At 55.8% G+C, this 17,000-nt stretch overlaps 1 protein-coding gene across 5 annotated transcripts in view; it reads right to left on the reverse strand.

Annotated features, from left to right (window-relative positions):
- Nucleotides 1-17,000, reverse strand: part of LRRC20 (leucine rich repeat containing 20) — a 109,713-nt gene that overhangs the window by 17,551 nt on the left and 75,162 nt on the right. For all 5 annotated transcript variants that reach the window (XM_032314135.1, XM_032314134.1, XM_032314133.1 and 2 more), the window contains one exon: nucleotides 11,200-11,367. In XM_032314135.1, coding sequence (XP_032170026.1) covers nucleotides 11,200-11,367 — 168 coding nt within the window. The remainder of the gene's footprint in view (nucleotides 1-11,199; nucleotides 11,368-17,000) is intronic.

Here is a 17,000-nt window from a genome sequence, read left to right on the forward strand (position 1 = left end):
ATTCCTGCTTCTGCAGGACTCTGGGGAGTGTGGAGTCTACACCTTTGGGATACGCACTCACAATGGCACCTGAGGCGCTGGGTAAAGATGCGGGGGAAGGCACCCCAGCCTAGTGCCTGAGGCCAATGCCTGGGCATCTCAGCCTCTCCAGGCAACTGTGGGCACATTCATGCTCAAGAATCCAGACTGTCTCACAGCTGGGGTCTGTCCCCATTCCTCGGCCTGGATGCGACAGTCGGCAGCTGGAAATCTAACCAAGGTTAAGGATGCAGAGCTGAGCTGAGCCGAGCTTCGTGTCCCCACTTGAAATGCCGCAAGAGACAAGCAGGCAAACGATGGTGACGTAGCAGAACAGTTAGGCCTATAACCAGAAAGCTCCTGAGGCACACTCTCACTCACATCCCTCACTCCTGTCATGCCTGGGTCTGTCCCTCTCAAAGGTGGGGGGCAGGGACTGAACCCACGTCAGAGCCCTGGCCTGAGCATCCTAGTCGGGGTGGAAGAGTCCGGTGGTGCAGGAAGAACACGGAGCGCACGGCCCTGCTCCTCCTGCAAGCTGAGACCCACGGCCCTCAGGGGAGACGGTGTGGACCGGGAGTTGGAAGCCCCCCGCTGACAGAGAGACCAGCCGGGGGGTGTGGACAGGGCAGAGATCCCATCCTTAACCTTGGATCTGCCATTTGAGTCATGGGACCTCAGGCACGCCCCTCAACCTCCCTGGAGCCCCACCTCTTGTCTTTCAAATGGTCCTCTGCCTCCTGGCGTCACAGGGGCCACCATGGAGGGGACCATCATATACACCCCAAGGAGGACACGGTTACCGAGCCGTGGAGGGTGCGGCGGACACCCCAGTGAGCAGACGGGGCGCAGAGTGTGGAAGAAACTGTGACGGAAGCAGCACAGTGTGCGAGCTAGACAGCGGCTCCCCTGATGTGAGCACAGCGTAAGGGGTGACTTGCGGGGTCATTCTGCCGTACGGCTGAAACCCCTGTAGCATCGTGTGTCAACTGTACTCAGGAAAAAAGAGAATCCACTGATGAACCTAGAGACACATTTTTCCCCTTCACTACAAGCTTCGGGGAGAGAAAGGAGGAGAAGAAAAGTCCATGCCGCGAGCCGCCCCACCCCGCTTCCATCCCCAGCTGGGCCGGCAAAGGTGGGCTGAAGGGGCGTCAGCCCCTGCACACTTCCCCCCGCCAGGCTGAGAAGTGGTCAAAGACACATCATGACGATTTTCTTCATAAGTGACAGAGTCTTACTGGCTGCTCTGGAGACAGCTGGAGAAGGGAGTCACGTCCGCGACCCCTTATCTTCCCAGTAGGATTTCCAGTCTTTGCTCTGCTGTCCTCTCCTCCCCCCTGCTGACGTCCCTGTTCCCCGCCTATATCCCCTTCACTTGGGCCACTGGAAGGCACCTCCAGGGCCACCACCCCCACCTGACCCCCACCCCCAGGCTGTTCCAGGCCTCTTTTAGGGCTTCCAAAGGCCCAGAGAATGACGATTTGGTTGTCAGCTCTAAGTGTCTGCCATGTGCTCCCTCCACTGGCAGGGTGCGAACGGAGGACCCGAACTGTCTAATCCACGGTGTGTATGGCCAGCATCTAGGGGCGGGACAGGATACACAGATGGAAGACTAATCACTTCTCCTAAAAGTTCTTCTCCCTCGATGGGGGTGGTGTAGGGGGCAGAAGTGAAAATGGCTCCTTTGAAAAATCCTTCTCCATACTTGCAAAATAAGGTTGCTAACACTAACTTTACAAAACTGCTCAGGTTTAAGACTACTGTCAGAGAACTAAGACCTCCCTGACTATTGGAAAAAATAAGAAGAAAAGCTCCTAAGATAACCACCAGGTAGGAATGAGCTACCTAACCCACCCCCAGGGAAGCCAGCTTCTGAGAAACAAAACCGAGGTGGGAGGTGGGAGATGGGGAGATCAGAGCCAGTGGTGTGCTGGCTAATAGTTCACAATCCACTCCCCGAGGAGGATGCAGATGTATATGCAAATGTACAGCTGATATATAGCATCTGCCGATGTGTCCTGGTGCAACATACTCCCACTATGGCCAATTTCAAGCTACTTCACCTGATTGAGCACCCCCAGAGCACCATGGGGGAGCCATGTTGAGAAGCCCACCCCAGGACTGCTGCATGACGGATGCTGGCGCTCAGGCCAACTCCACACTTAAACTAGAGATCTCTGACATAAGCTTGTACTCTGGGAACTGGTCCACTGTTTTATTACCCGTATGTTGGTGGTTGCCTTTGGCTTCTGGATCAAGTTGCTTCAGAAAATGCTAGGTAAGCATGCCATGCCACAGGCAGGAGAGAGGAATTTGTGGGCGTTGGGGCAGCAGAGCACCATGCTCAGGGTGGGGGACATGAAGGGGACAGCAGGGTGGGTGTAAAAGGGGAACCCCAAGGTAAAGATGCAAATCCACAGAGCTCACCCCTGCCCCCCTTCCAGCCAAGTGTCAGCTGCCAAGGCCAGGCTGTGGCTTTCCTCATCCTGATGGAGCTACAGACACACACAGTGGACAGACACTGGGAGGAGGAGGAAGGTTACAGCTTCTTCAGGAGGGAATGCGGGTGATGATGGAAGGTCTGGTCCAGCTCCATGGTTCTATCACGCCTGCATTTTGGAACAAGCTGGAGAGTTTGAAAAAAATCTTCAAGCCCAAAACCCACCAGCAGAGAACCTGACTTAATTGGCACAGAGTGTGCTCCGGACATGAGGGTTTCTACAAGTTCCCCAGATGATCTGAACGTATGACTTAGCTTGAGCACCACTGGTCTTACCTGTGAGGCTTAATGGGAGAATCTGATGAAAATCCAAAAGAGCACTTCTGTGCTTACATCCTTCTCTCTATCCCAAGGGAGCTTCCTTCTGACCAAAGTTGTATGTCTCAGCTGTGACATCGCTGCGGCTTTCTATCTCCCTACAGTGATGTGCAAAATCTGCTCTCCCTGCACAAAGTGTGGTCCTGAATAACCAGAGTTGTATGGCAAGGCCGTTTGGGCTGGAACCCTGGCTCTGCCTAGGCATCACGGCCAAGTTACTCAACTTCCCTGTGCCCCGGTTTCCTCGCCTGGGGAGAAAGACCGTACCTGCCTTACAAGGTTGTCATGACAATTCAACAAGAGCACACTTGAAAAATGCTTAGAGAAGATCAGACACGAAGTAAACAGTCCCTGAGTACCAGCCGGCCTCACCAACCATTCCACAAGCCCTGGGAGACCGCAGCACATGCTCTGCCCATCTCTGACTCCAATAGACATCGAACCAACAGACATTCCTAATGCCTCTGTTTGTGCCTGTGCCCCCGCACACTGTGTTTCCTGAGTCGGGCAAGTGCAGGGCTGAGCTCTGTGGAGTGAAGGGGCTGCTCTCCAGCACACTCTGGACGGGGCCGGAAGGCTGGCCGGAGACTGGCTGGCTGGCTCATGGAGCATGCAAGTGTTTTGTTGTTTTAAACAAACGTCGAACAACCCCTTTTTTTCTTGCTGTTTCCTTGTGTGCTGCCGACAGAATGCCAAAAGCATCCTGGATAATTGGAGGTTCCCAGTAATCGAGGCTTTACCACACAGTGGTTGGCACAGAGAAAGCCATTCCTTTTGGGCAGAGACCCAGGGTGTGAGGTGCTTTGCCCAGAGACCCACTTGCTTGGTCCCTGTGGGCAGACACACATGAGCAGGGGCCGAGAACAGGAGCTTGCCTCCCCCCCACCCCGTCCAGGGTGGGGGCATGCCTAACTTGCACTAATTGCTGTTAAAACCTGTTTGTTTACTCTCCCTCATCCTGGCTCTGTGGGCGGCCAGTGCTCCCTGCACCGTGTGTCTGATGATTACCTCCCCAAGCTGCCTGCCAGCTCGAGGGATGCCTACGCCCCCCGCTCACTGCCTGTGGGCACAGCGTGGTACTCTGCGGTGCTGGACAAGGGCATGCCAGGACACGGCAGGAGTCTGCCATGGCACTCAGTCATTGTCCCCTGGGCCCTGTGACAGAGCTTGAGGGAGGGGGCCGGGCAAGGCTCAGACAGCTATCAACTGGCTGTGCTCAAGGGACAGCCAAGCCCAGTGCCCAGGGTGGGGACTGGCTCCATGTTCCCCCAGTCCGGATTGGAGTCCCAGGTCCAGACTTAGGAGAGAAGTGCCAGGGGTGTAACTTCATCCTCCCAGACCTGCCAGCCTCGTCGAATCCCTGCCTGTCTTGAAGGCTGCACCAGTGATCACGCCCTCTTCTCAGCTACTAAGTGCCCTTCTCAAATCCCTTCCCACTGGAAGCAAGAGTAGTACCGGGAATGATACGGCAGCCTGCTATAGGGTGTGTGTGTATCTGGTGGGGGTAGGTGAGGTGGGTTTCAGGGGACCTGGGTGGGTGCCACGATCCTGCCAGGGGCTGGCCCTCAGAATCCTCCGGAAGGACAACTCTGGCAAAAGTTTCTTGGCCAGCTGAGCCCTGCCCTGGATGCTGTGGCCCACTCATCAGCCTCTATCCAACCCTTCAGCTGCAGCCCCTGCAGCCTGTCCTGGCCCCTGGGTAATTGCAAGAAGAGGTCCAGCAGGCTGGAGGGCAAGGAGCGAGGGAAGAGGCTGAGCAGGCCGCACGAGGTCGGGACTCCAGGCTGGAGCAGCAGAAGGACCAGCAGCTGGTGGGAAGTGACTGCAGTGAACCCAGACACCAGCTCCAAAGTGGGGAACTGCTCTCCCCACCATGCAGCAGGGATGAAACAGAGGTGTGCAGAGGAGAGGTGACATGTTCGTGCTAATGATGTAAGTGGGGCCCCAGCCCTATGCCTTTTTAGCTACAAAACTCTGCTTCTGTGATCACCATGGGGGGTGGGGGTGTTTCCCTCTGTCCAGAGTGACAACAGGCAGGTAGGCAGGCCAGGGCGGCGGGGTGGGGTGGGGGGCAGGGAGTGGGGAGGACGGTTAGGGAGGTAAACTCTAAGAAGCTGGAATTCCCTGCCTGTTGTTTAAGCTTCCTCCTGGGCCCAGGGTGGGTTCAGAGGGCAGTAGGTGCTAAGAGATCAAGGTACGTGCCCTGGAAGGCTGGGGAGATGGAAGTGCCCCCATTATGTCCCTGCCTGGTTGGCCAGGAGGCAGGGCCTTGGGTCCAGAAGCCTTTGTTTCCCTACTCACTGCTCCCTTTTCCCATGGAGTGTTGGTAGGTGGGAAGGGCTGGTGCAGGGTGGACGGCAAGCCCAGCCTCTCAAAGCCCTTGCGGGCTGGACACTGCCCCTTTCTGGCGTGGCAGTTTGGAGGGACCAGGACCAGAGTCTGGCTAAACCCGGAGTGGGATGAGGTGGAAACTGCAGGAGCTCAGAAGAGATAACCAGCTGATTCCACAAGTTACTTCTGTAGCTCTGGGCACAGGCTGCTGGCCGAGCAGCGTGTTAGCACTGGAGGGCACAGAACACACCACTGACTCTCCATGGGCACACCAGACCAGCCCCCTCCCCCAGCAGAGCCCGGCAGCCGGGCAGGGAAGGGAAAGGAGGGCCAGAGGCCAGCTTCTTGGCTTAGGGGATGACAGGCCTCACACAGCAGGCAGCGAGCTACAGGAAGTCGGTCCTCTTGGAAACCACCCGATAATGAGGTCTTGCAGTGTCCTCTCCTGGGAGAGCTTTCTCTGCAGCCTCGGGCTCGTTCCAGGGCTGAGGGAGGATAGTGGGCCAAAGCTGTCCCTTTGTAACCTGCCAACTTGTTTGTGGGTGCCTACCAGACACGTGGCATCCCTCACTTCTCCCTTCACGCAGCTACCCACACCCCCCTCTCCCATCGAATGAAGCCACGTGGGCTTCGATGGCCGAAGACCTGGGTGAGAATCCCGCTGCCACTGAGTCCTTGTGCGGGCTGCCTGACCTCTGCAAGCCTCTCTTCTCAGCTGTCAAGGGGTGGTCCAGAGTCCTAACAAGAAGAGAGGCTGGAGCAGGTTGAATGAGATCGTTGCAGGAGACCTGAGCTAGGCACCCAGAGCAATTAGGTTTTGCAAAGTCCGTGCACTTCTGCCTTTCTAGCTCAAATAGAATATTATTTCTGCTTCTGCTCGTCCAGGGTTTTCTCTGTTTTAAAAAACATTTTCCAGGCTCTAGTGAAAGAACTAGGGAGACTCGCCTGCCATCCCACCAGGGGGAACTGTCCTGCTTACTTCACCTCCTCCAGGAAGTCCTCCCCACCCCGCCTCTAAGGGCACCATTCCCTCAGCACGTGGAACTCAACACGTCTGCCCCGTTGCCACACAGGTGAGTTCCGAGAGCAACCACAGTGAAACAAAGCCACCTTCCCTCTGTCCGTGACACTGATCGCTCTTCTCTGTGGCACAGACAAGGATGGAACAGCCATGTGAACTTCGGGGAGGGCGACCCTGAGGTCCTGGCTGGCATCCGTGCTCCCAGGCTAGGAGGACAGCGGAGGAGGTTGCCTTCCTGAGGATCTCTCCTCCTGCTGGAGGCCAGGGCAGAGCTGCGGCTGCCTGGAAGGATCTGCCCTCCCCTGCCTGCCAAAGAAGGGAAAGGATGCTGGGAGCCAGGGCCCAGGCCCCAGGCCCCCTGGGATACAATGGGCCAGGGCAGTGGTACAGGTGACCCCTCGGCCAGCCATGCTCCCTCCAAGTCCCCACGGTGTCCCCACTCCCATCCTTGTATTGCAGGGACAACAGGGGTCCTGTCCTTGGGGGAAACCTGCCCTGTGAGGGCTGGTACCACGGGCCAGATAAACTACAACAAACGACTAAAGCCCGTGACGTGAGGGTGGGGCCTAGATTCTCAGTCAGCACACAGATGCCCCCACCCCTCCCCACCCCGTCCCCGGCCCTTGTTAGAAGTGTGGGTTCCTGGGCCCATCTGCAGAGATTCTGACAGAGGACCTGGGAGCCCTCCTCTCTAGCCAGCACCCTGGGGGGACCAGGATGTGGAGCATTACAGAGCAGGTGTGCTTAGGGGTGGGGGGCAGGGACAAAAGGACAAAAGCACAGCTGGTGGGGGTGCCTGGGTGGCTCAGTGGGTTAAAGCCTCTGCCTTCGGCTCAGGTCATGATCCCAGGGTCCTGGGATCGAGCCCCACATCGGGCTTTCTGCTCAGCGGGAGCCTGCTTCCTCCTTAAAAAAAAAAAAAAAAAAAAAAAAAAGTACAGCTGGTGGCACCTGGTGGTTTGTGGGGTGGGGAGTCCCCCCTCTGCCAAGCACTTCAGGATGCACAGAAATCACCTGGATATTATGCTCAGATACAGGTTCTGGCCTGAGGCTAGGTGTAGAGCCTGGGGCTCTGTATTTCTTCTGTTTTGTTTTTGAAAGATTTTATTTACTTATTTGGCAGAGAGCACAAAAGCAGGGGTAGCGGCAGGCAGCAGGTGAGGGACCAGCTCACTTCGGAGCAGGGAGCCAGATGCTGGACTCGATCTCAGGACCCTGGGATTACAACCTGAGCCAAACGCAGATGCTTGTGACTGAGCCACCCAGGCGCCCTGTGAGAACATGCCTTTCTAACGAGTTCTCAGGCACTGCTGCTGAGACCCCACTTGAAGAAATATGAGTAAGAAGTGAAACCTCACGGCCCAAAGCATCCCTATAGGACAGACACTATGCGCTTTCCAATTTCTATTGCTCTATGAAATTCTTAGCAAGCGCTTGTTTTCCTGTGATCTCTGGCTCTCTCTGGAATACTGGGAAGAACCCCTGTGAGTTGAGGGTCATGGAGAATTAATTCTACATTAACTGAAAGAGTCCCTTGCTTAGCAACATGAAGTCTCCTAAATACTTGACCCCCACACATTCCAGGAGCCTGGTGGGAAGCCACGCAGGATCAAATTCTAACGTGAACTTGATGTAGCTCCTGCTTCCACCTTCCAGTCACCGGCCGCTGCCAGGGCCAGAGAGCCGGCTTCTGGGTATTTTCATGAGAGAGATGATCTAGCATGTCCTGACATGACTGAATGTCACCTCCCCCGGCTCCCTAGGAGCCCCACCTCACAAGGACATGTGACCCACCACGACTGTCCTGGTGGCTCTCCTACCCAGATGAGGATACTGGCTGCTGCATGTGCGTGGGGGCCAGCTGGTGGGGGGAGGCAAGTCCCCTTGAACTGCACCGTTTCATGTTCCCCTACACCTGGCCCAGACCTGCAGACTCGGGGTGGCTGGGTGGAGGTAGGGAGCAGGGCAGCTTCTGAGATGGGGATAGGGAGATGTCGTGCACATAGACCAGAATACGGTCTGTACCAGGTGGAGCCCCGGGGCCACCAGGCCCACCCAGACACACAGCCTGAGTGAGGGTAGTCAGCTCCTAGGGAGCACCAAAGACAGGCACCAGCACTGGCTGGCGGTTGGCATCAGAAAGCAGATGGGAGCATCCCTGTCTCTCCCAGCCTACGGACTTAGTGAGGCCCCCTCCCTGCTCCCCTCCATGAACTGGAGCCCCCATTCTGGGCCAGAGAGGAGGAGGATCAGGTAACAGCCCTACTGAGAAAGCAGAAGAGGATGGAGTTGCCCTCGGCCTCTCTCGAAGTGCTGCAAGTCTCCCGGGCTCCCGGGGCCAGGCTGGAGGCATCCTCAGGGCGGTCCCTTCAGACAGTCTACTGATGCATGTGGGGGCTCGCGTCCGAGCTGCCCGTTCTCTTCTCACTGAACTAAAGCTTTAAAGCAACCCATGCACCTCAGATTTATTTCTCAGAAAAAAAAACAAAATGTTTCCAACATCTGTGGGCTCTTCGGGGAGAAAGAAGCCACGCTTAAGGCATCCGAAGCTCCTACTACAATTTTCCCAATGCGATCCTGCAGGAGACGAGCTAAAAGTGCAGCAAGGGCAAAGCTATTTCAGTAATGAAGGCTGGCGCAGTCGTCACCTTCCACACTGCTGTGATCACGGCCCCCTCTGTGCGGCCGGGCTAGGAAGGCAGGCCTGCCACAGCTTTGCGAGATAGAAGCAATCCAAGAAACCGGGATGGATCAGGGAGAGGCAGAGAATGGAAGTGAGGAGACTCCAGCAAGGTTACAGGAGCCGCCTCCATGGGCCCCTTCTCTCCGTGGGGTCATGTGGCAGAACAGCCAAGGCCTCCTGCAGTGGAGTGGGTCCTAGGATCAGTATAGGACCTCGGGGAGCCTCTGCTGCCCAGGGCAGTCCCCAGCACCCCTATATCCCCTGCACCTGGCCAGGCTGGCCTGCACCTCTGCTGTAGGTGGACCTGGCTGGAAACAGCCCAGGGCCTGATGCCTCTTTCACCCGGCCCGCCGTACGACAGGCACCTGGCCATAAAGGCAAGGGAAAATCTTTTCAAGCCGAGGCTTCTACATCTATCAGATGGGCTTTGGCCCTGTGTCTGAGCATTCTTGGTAAACTGTAAGAGGCTCCCACATGTAGTTGTTACTGTCACTGTGCAGAAACGAAGAGATATCTACACAAGAGAATGTATCAAAACAGCCCATCTTTGTTGTGGGAACTGCTGCTGCTAAGGGATGTCGTGGGCCTTATGGGAAGGGAAGGACGGGGGGATCTGGACAATGCCGTGCTCCCCGCTTCCTACAGCAGCCGGCACAGGAGACCATGTGCCCTGCTCCCTGGCTTGGGGCCCAGCTCCCTTCTAGGGTGGGGTGGGGGAGAATCTCAGTTTAAAAGCCGAGAAGCAGCAGGGGCTCAGAGAGGTGACATGGGACTTCTGAGGTTGCCGTCGGGAAGTGGGGAAGCCAATGGCCAGCGCTCGCTCTCACCTGCTGCCCGAAGGTACAGCTCTGGGCTCGGCATCAGCTGGCTGATGCCCCTGCTTAGGAACTACCCCATTCGGAGAAGCAGCAGAAGGAAGCAGAGCCATGAGCAATGGCCTCAAAGAACAGGAGGCAGAGAAGGAAAGGCTCAGCAAGGAGGGCCTGGTCGAGGATGAAGGGCTCGGGGCCAGACCCCAGACAGTGATGGCAGCATGGGAGGGAGGGAAAGCTTCAGGGTGGAAAGGCCCTTCTGCACATGCTCCTTCCAGCTAATGACGACACAAGGGCTCAAGGGACGGGTGACCAACTCTGGCGCAAGGTACTCAAGGATCCTGGTCTTGGGAGGGAAAAGACCAAACCGGAGCCCATCTGCGGGGCTTTTGGAGAGTCCAGACAAGGAACCTCATCCCAGGCATAGGACTGAATCTGAGAGTTATGTATCCTTGTCCCGGCGGCACCTCTACCATCTATCTCCCTGTCCAACCCGATGCCCTCTCATGACTCCTCCCAGCCTTGGTCTACTCATCTGTAAAAGACTGGATCCCAAACCTCAGAGGTTAAGTGGTCCCATGCCCCCTCAGCCAGGGCCAGCGTCCTGCTGGCAGCATTGCTGACAGATGGGATGCTCAGCACCCCATGCCGGCGACAGGCACTCTCCATCCAGCTCCAAGCCACTGGAGAGCTCTTGCTTTTAGTCAAATGGCATAATGGCTGTGAAAGCAATTACAAAAATAAAAGCGGCTCTGAAGGGGGCTATTATGGGCACTGCCAACATTAGAGGCGACATGAGCAGGCACCAAACGGGGCTGAAGACAGGCTTCTGAGGGAGCCAAGGCAGCTGGAGGAGGGAGCCGAGGAGGTGGGGCTCCTCTGTCGGGGAGATCAGGCAGCAGTGGGAGAGGATGCTCATATGGACAAGCCTTAGGAGGAGGAAAGGACCACTCGCTGGGCCTGCCCTCTGCAGGAGGCAGAAGGTGCTCTGAGCCCAGGGAGGGAGACCCTCGGGTTCTCTGGGGCGAGTGTGTGTGTGCACTGGAAAGCTCCCAGAGGCTCTTCTGAGCACGGCTGCCTAGTGGCTCCTGGGTACTAACAATTTAGAGCTCACTGTGGAGGCCAGGGTGGGGGGAGACGGGGGCCCTCAGAGGGGGAGTACATGGATACAGGGTCCCAGCTGGAGTCTGGGAGGCAGCCTGAGCCAGCAGACAGAGAAGTGAGACAGAGCTTGTAGGCCAAGACAGCGTGCTGGCTCAGGGCAGGCCAGGAGGAAGCCAAGGCCTTCCACCTGCCAGGTGAAAGCAGTGGTCCACCCCAGTCCCAGCAGGCGGCAGGGTCTCCTAATGCTTCCCTTCCCAGGCTCAGTGCCTGTGCTCAGGTGTCTCAAACCAGAAAGCCCACCCTTACCCTCTTGTCTGTGACAGTCTAACCCAAAAGCCCCATGTCCCCCTCAGAGGGAGAAAGTGCAGGCAGTGGGAGCTGCAGAGGCCACATGGCCAGGGCCACTCACCCACGATGTCATTCTCCTCCAGGTTGATGGTCTCTAGTGCTGGCAAGGTGGTGAGCTGCTCGGGGAAGTCACGGAACTGGTTCCGGGAGAGGTCAATGGCCTTGAGGTGCTGCAGGGTGCTGACCTCATTGGGGAGGCGGTGCAGGAAGTTCCCTTCCAGGCGGAGCTCTGCCGTTGTGGGGGGAAGCGAGAGAGTGGTGAAAGGGGGCAACCAGCCACAGGAAGTCTTCCCAAGGGGGCTCAGTCCATGTGTGTGCAGGAGGGCCTGCCCCACCATGTCAGCTGGGCTCCCGGGGGGCTTGGCTCTCTGGAACGTTAGACTCTCCCGACAGAAGCATGGCCTAGACAAAGGGTCAGGATGGGCTGACTCCTCCCTCAGACGAGGCCTCAACTCTGGGCCTCACAGGACAGGTCAGGGTGGGCAGTCCCTGGACTCTCCACATCCATAGCCCAGCCGAGGGACATCACTTTCTAGCATCTTCCCTGCTCGAGGAGCCACCAGGGCCGGCCAAGGTCCTTTTGTGTCATGTGACCCGGCTCCCCTGCTCAGCCACAGACGAGGGTGGTCCTCTGCAGGAGTCCCTCTGCTGGGGGTCGGGGAAGCTGGGATGCTGTGTTCTGCAGCCAGAAGCCGGGGTGCAGGGCGTAGGGGAGCCTGGGCAGGGAGAGGGATGAGGGGCAGAAACCAAGAGTCAATGGGGAGGGAGAGTAAGGCAGGGCCCTGCGCTCCCCACTGCCTGGCTCACATCCCAGCTGTGCTGCCTGAAATGGAACCATGTTCCATCTTAGTTTCCTCATCTGCAGACGGGGACTAATACCACTACCACTGGCCTCGTACTGTTTGTCATCGGGGAGGGCCCTCCGTTGGCGTGGGTAAAGCATGTGGTGTGGTACCCAGCACACAGTGAGCGTTCATACACACTGCCGTTCCCATCACAGCACGGGGCTCTAGGAAGATGGGGGAGTGCCAAGGGCTTCGCACACGGCTGGCACACAGTAGATGCTCAATAAACACTGGGGAACAGCCTAAGGAATCAGAGGAAGCCAGCTGGCAGCAGGAGAACAGGGGAGACAGAGAAGCAGAACCATCACAAGCCCGAGATAAAGAGGCTGGGCCAGCAGAGGCCTTGGTTCCTGCTGCTCTCCCAGCCCCGTCCACATGGGACCTTGCCGTCCCCTCCCCCTTTGCTACCTGACTCAGGCACATCCTGTCACCTTGTCTGAGCTAAAGGAAACCGAGGCCCAGAAATGGCAAGGGACCTGAACAACAACCTCACTCTTCTCCCCAGGGCTGGTTTTGCAGGCCCGGGACTGGTGCAGTCACGTGGGGTCCTAGGCTCAGAAGGGTCACCCAGCTGAGATTGAACGTTCTATGCTGCCGTTCTGAGAGTCTTAATTTTATCCTGGAATCTGTGTTTGATAAGTAGAGCTGGGGTCATGGAGAGTCAGGACTCCCCCTGCCTCCCGAGGACATGTTCTCAGCAGCCGACTCTCCCTGCCTCTGGGCTGGCCTCACCAAAGTATGTCTGGTAGGGGGCAGCTGGGGACTGGGTCCAGGTGGGAGGGAGCCTCTCGTCCACCCTGACCCAGGTTTGAGCATGTCCTGAGGTAGAGGCTTAAAGATCCTTAAGGGGCGCCTGGGTGGTTCAGTCGGTTAAGCATCCAACTCTTGATCTCAGCTCAGGTCATGATCTTGGGGTTATGGGATCAAGCCCTGTGTCAGGCTCTGTGCTCAGCGGGGAGTCTGAGGGTCTCTCCCTCTGCCCATTCACACATGCTCTTACTCTCTCAAATAAACAAATCTTTTAAAAAAAAAAAAAGAGATGCTTGAGATGTGGGCTGAGCCTTCCTAGATCCCATCCCTGGTTGGGGAGAGTTCAGGGGTCCTGCACACCATGGGAGCCATCAGGCCTGAAGGTTCATGCACGTGTATCCTGCATCACAGGGACAGGAAGGGCTTACGCACCGATGAGAGGCTGCCCTCCCTGCCTCCCTCCCTCCAAACTTCGTGAGCCTGGCTTGAATCTGTCCTGGCCCACTCAAGGCACCCTCTAGAAATGGGTCACAAAATACGAGTTGTGTAATTTCTTAATACATACAAGTTCGATGCTCTGATACCCGCATCTCAAACCGGCAGTGTATAGTCTAAAGATGAAAGGTAAAATTCACACGAATCGTTTGAAGTGTTAATTTCTCCTTACACAGAAGGACCTTCAGTGGCAAATGAAAAGCACCGTGACGCCCTGAGAGCGACCTCGGGAAGAAGAGAAACGCTACGTACCCTTAATGGCAATTCTCTCCTGCTCTTTGAATGAGGATCCTGCATTTTCATTTTGCACTGGGCCCCAGTGATTATGTGTCTGGCTGTGCTCCTCCCTCCTCCTTCGGGTCCTCCAGGATGCAGCCCTGAGCTGTGGGAGATGAGCTGCTCTCATGTGCCAACAGCCCTTCCCAGGGCTCGGCAGTGAGGGCAGAGCCCGCCGCCCTGCCCCACACCCCCCTGCCGTGCACTCTCTGTACCCACACATCTGAGTACCGGCCACACCCGGGCCCCCGCAGACAGGAACTGTACCTGATTCATCTTTGTCCCCTTCACCCAGCCCTCTGAGGGGCACGTTGTGGTCACACAGCAAATACCAGACGACTAACGGCTCTTCCCACCCCCAACCCTGGGGGCACACAGATAAAGCGAGGGGCCTAACTGGTCTGCCTCTCATTTTCCCACCTTTGGGGACATCCTGAACCCAAAGCTCCATCAGCAGAACCACAGCTCACCCCCCAACAAACCCAGGGCCTCCCCAGCAGCGAACTTCTTAGATGGCCATGCCTTAAACCAGAAAACACCCCTATCCAGATCACATTTACAAGGTCGCTGTGTTGGAAGGGATGCCGGAGAGCATCCGGGCCAGTGTTTCCCAGGCCTGCCTTTGCCAGACATTCCAAGCATGCTGCTTCCTCGGGGTCTTTGCACCTGTATTCCTCTCTTTCTAGAATGCTCCTGACTGGTTTATTTGCAGTGCTCGTCCTTGTCCAGTGTCACTGTATCTATACTAGGGTCCCCTCCCATGGGTTTCTGCCCTCTCCCCTGTAGTCTTTCCCTCCACAGCATCCATGGTCACCTAACGCTGACCTGTTGGCACACTGTCTCCCCCGTTACGGCCGGAGCCGCACGATGCTGGGGCTTTGCTCTGCTGCGGGAAGGTGTCCACGTCACAGCGCCCGGTCCGCGTGGAGGACTCCGTGTTGGAAGAGTGTGCAAATGAATAAACCAATGAATCAGAGTATCACCCTCACAATTTTGCCAAACTTCTGTTCCACGCATACATTTTCTCTTAAAATTGAGTCAGTCTTTTTTATTACGTTAAAATGGGAAAAGTTGTTATTACTTTCCATAAGAGTAATGTTACTCAACATTCACTGGCCGCTGAGGCCAGATGAGGACTCTGGGTCTTTGGTGTATTTACACCAGCGGAGGGTGGAAGAGTGGAAGGCAGGGGGTTGGCTGCCTCCCAGAGGCTCTCCAAAGCCACATGCCTAGAAGGGACATTTGTTCTCAGATGAGAATTGGCCCAATTTTCCTGGCTGTTCAGTTCCTGTTGGGTATGTTTCCCTGAGCCATCATTTTCTGAGAATCTGCCTGCCACGCTCTGTGTGGTCTGGTAGTCGCCACACTCCCAAACCCCCAATTCGCAGGCCACCTGCCAGTGCAGGCTGTCACAGGTCCTTCAGGGAGCCTGTCCGGCCCTCACGAGGTAGCTGCTGGTGACAGAGGGCAGTCTCGAGGGCACGGCGCCATGTGCTAAGCTCGGTAGCATGTGCCAGTCAGTGTTCTAGCAGGGAGGTGGGCAGATGTCAGCTGTCCCCAGGTTTGTTTTCATTCCCATGGTCAGGAATGCCAACTCTGGGAAGGCCTTCCCACACCTGGGTGCTGGACCCTCCCCTCCTGGAATGTGCCACATTCCCCCAGCAGCTCTTGCCCGCTAGGTGACACAGATGTGGCTGGGGTACAGCCCCACGTAGATAGGGGAGGCCACACGGTACGCGTGTGACTGTGCCAGGCTCCAGGGTCTGGAACCTGTAGGTTCAGTCAGGCTCTGCCACTTCCTGATTACATGACCTTGGGCAAATTGTGTATCTTAGCCTCAATTTCTTCATCTGTAAGATGAGGACAGTACTGGACTCTTCTATAGGACTGCTGTGAATTTAAGTGAATTAATACACGAAAAACGCTCTGAATAGCGCCAGGCACACAGTCAGCCCTGTGTAAGTATGTGAGACAGACAGACGGACAGACAGATGTAGCAGATGATGTCAGGTACTGCCAGTGAACGCAGAAATCCAATTAGAAAGGAGTTACCTGCTAGGCGTGTATTTCTAACTGCCCAAACCTGGAAGAGAATGCTCTTTGCCTGAAGCGACAGTGAACACGAAGGACTTTGGGGAGCAGTGGGGAGCTGAGAAGCACGGCCCAGCATCACAGCAATGGGGGCGGGGAAAGGAATCTCCCCTTTCTTGGTTTTGTTATCCTCAATTTTTTTTTTAAAAGATTTTTATTTATTTATTTGATAGACAGAGATCACAAGTAGGCAGAGAGGCAGGCAGAGAGAGAGAGGGGGAAGCAGGCTCCCCACTGAGCAGAGAGCCCGATGTGGGGCTCGATCCCAGGACCCTGAGATCATGACCTGAGCTGAAGGCAGAGGCTTAAACCACTGAGCCACCCAGGTGCCCCGTTATCCTCAATTTAAAAAAAAAAAAAAAAATTTATTTATTTGACAGAAGGAGGCACAGCAAGAGAGAGAACACAAGCAGTGGGAGATGGAGAAGCAGGCTCCCCACTGAGCAAGGAGCCCGATGTGGGGCTTGATCCCAGGACCCTGAGATCACGACCTGAGCCAAAGGCAGATGCTTAACGACTAAGCCACCCAGGCGCCAATCCTCAATTTTAGACATGTCCCAAATTGCTATTTAAAAAAAAAAAAGAGAGAGACTCTCATGAAAGCATTTTGGACCTGAGTCTAATGACAGCCCCAAACTGCCTCAGAACTGGGAGAAGCAGCCACCACTGCAGGCAGCTACTGGGTGCCCAGCACCAGGCCTGACTCGGAGAGGGTTTTCTGGAAAGACTTGACAGATAAGGAACAAAAAGATTGCCATAGGCTGACTTGACCACAAATGCCCCAAATTCTTCTTGCTGCTCCCAGCCTGACACAGGGCTAACCCCAAATCATGGTGTGTGTGAATGTTAACAACCCGTCTGAAATTTGATAGGAATGAGTGTTGCCTTTTCCCAGAATGGGGTCCAACCAAATGGAGTCAAAACAGAAAGTCCCTAGGGCCAAAGGAGCTTAGGAAGAAGAGCCTGCTGTTCAAAGTGGTTCTCAGGCAAACCTTTCTGGAGGCAGGAATGTCTTGTTGGGCTTGTACTTTTTAATTAATCATGCTGGGTGATGGTGCAGTCTTGGCCTTCTGATAACCTAGGCCCTCCACAGGTAGGGACTTGAAATTTTGTAAAGCTTGGAAGAGTTAAGTCTTTCATGGGTCTGTTATCATTCTCTGCATTCAACTCTGCTTATAAAGTCCTTCACCCACCCTTTTGGAAGCAGCCCACAGTGCTTTTGGAATGAGACAGATCCAGTGTCAGATTTCAGCTGCCCCACTCCCTAGCTGTGTGATGTTGAGCAAATCACCAAACCTCTCTGAGTCATTTCGTTCATCTCTAAAAGAGATGATAAAAGTCACCTCTGCCAAGGTGCTAGGAAAATTGAAGGTGATGATACTTGTACAGTGCCTGGCACATAGCA

This window comes from Mustela erminea, chromosome 14 (assembly GCF_009829155.1).
Source record: "Mustela erminea isolate mMusErm1 chromosome 14, mMusErm1.Pri, whole genome shotgun sequence".
NCBI lineage: Eukaryota > Metazoa > Chordata > Mammalia > Carnivora > Mustelidae > Mustela > Mustela erminea.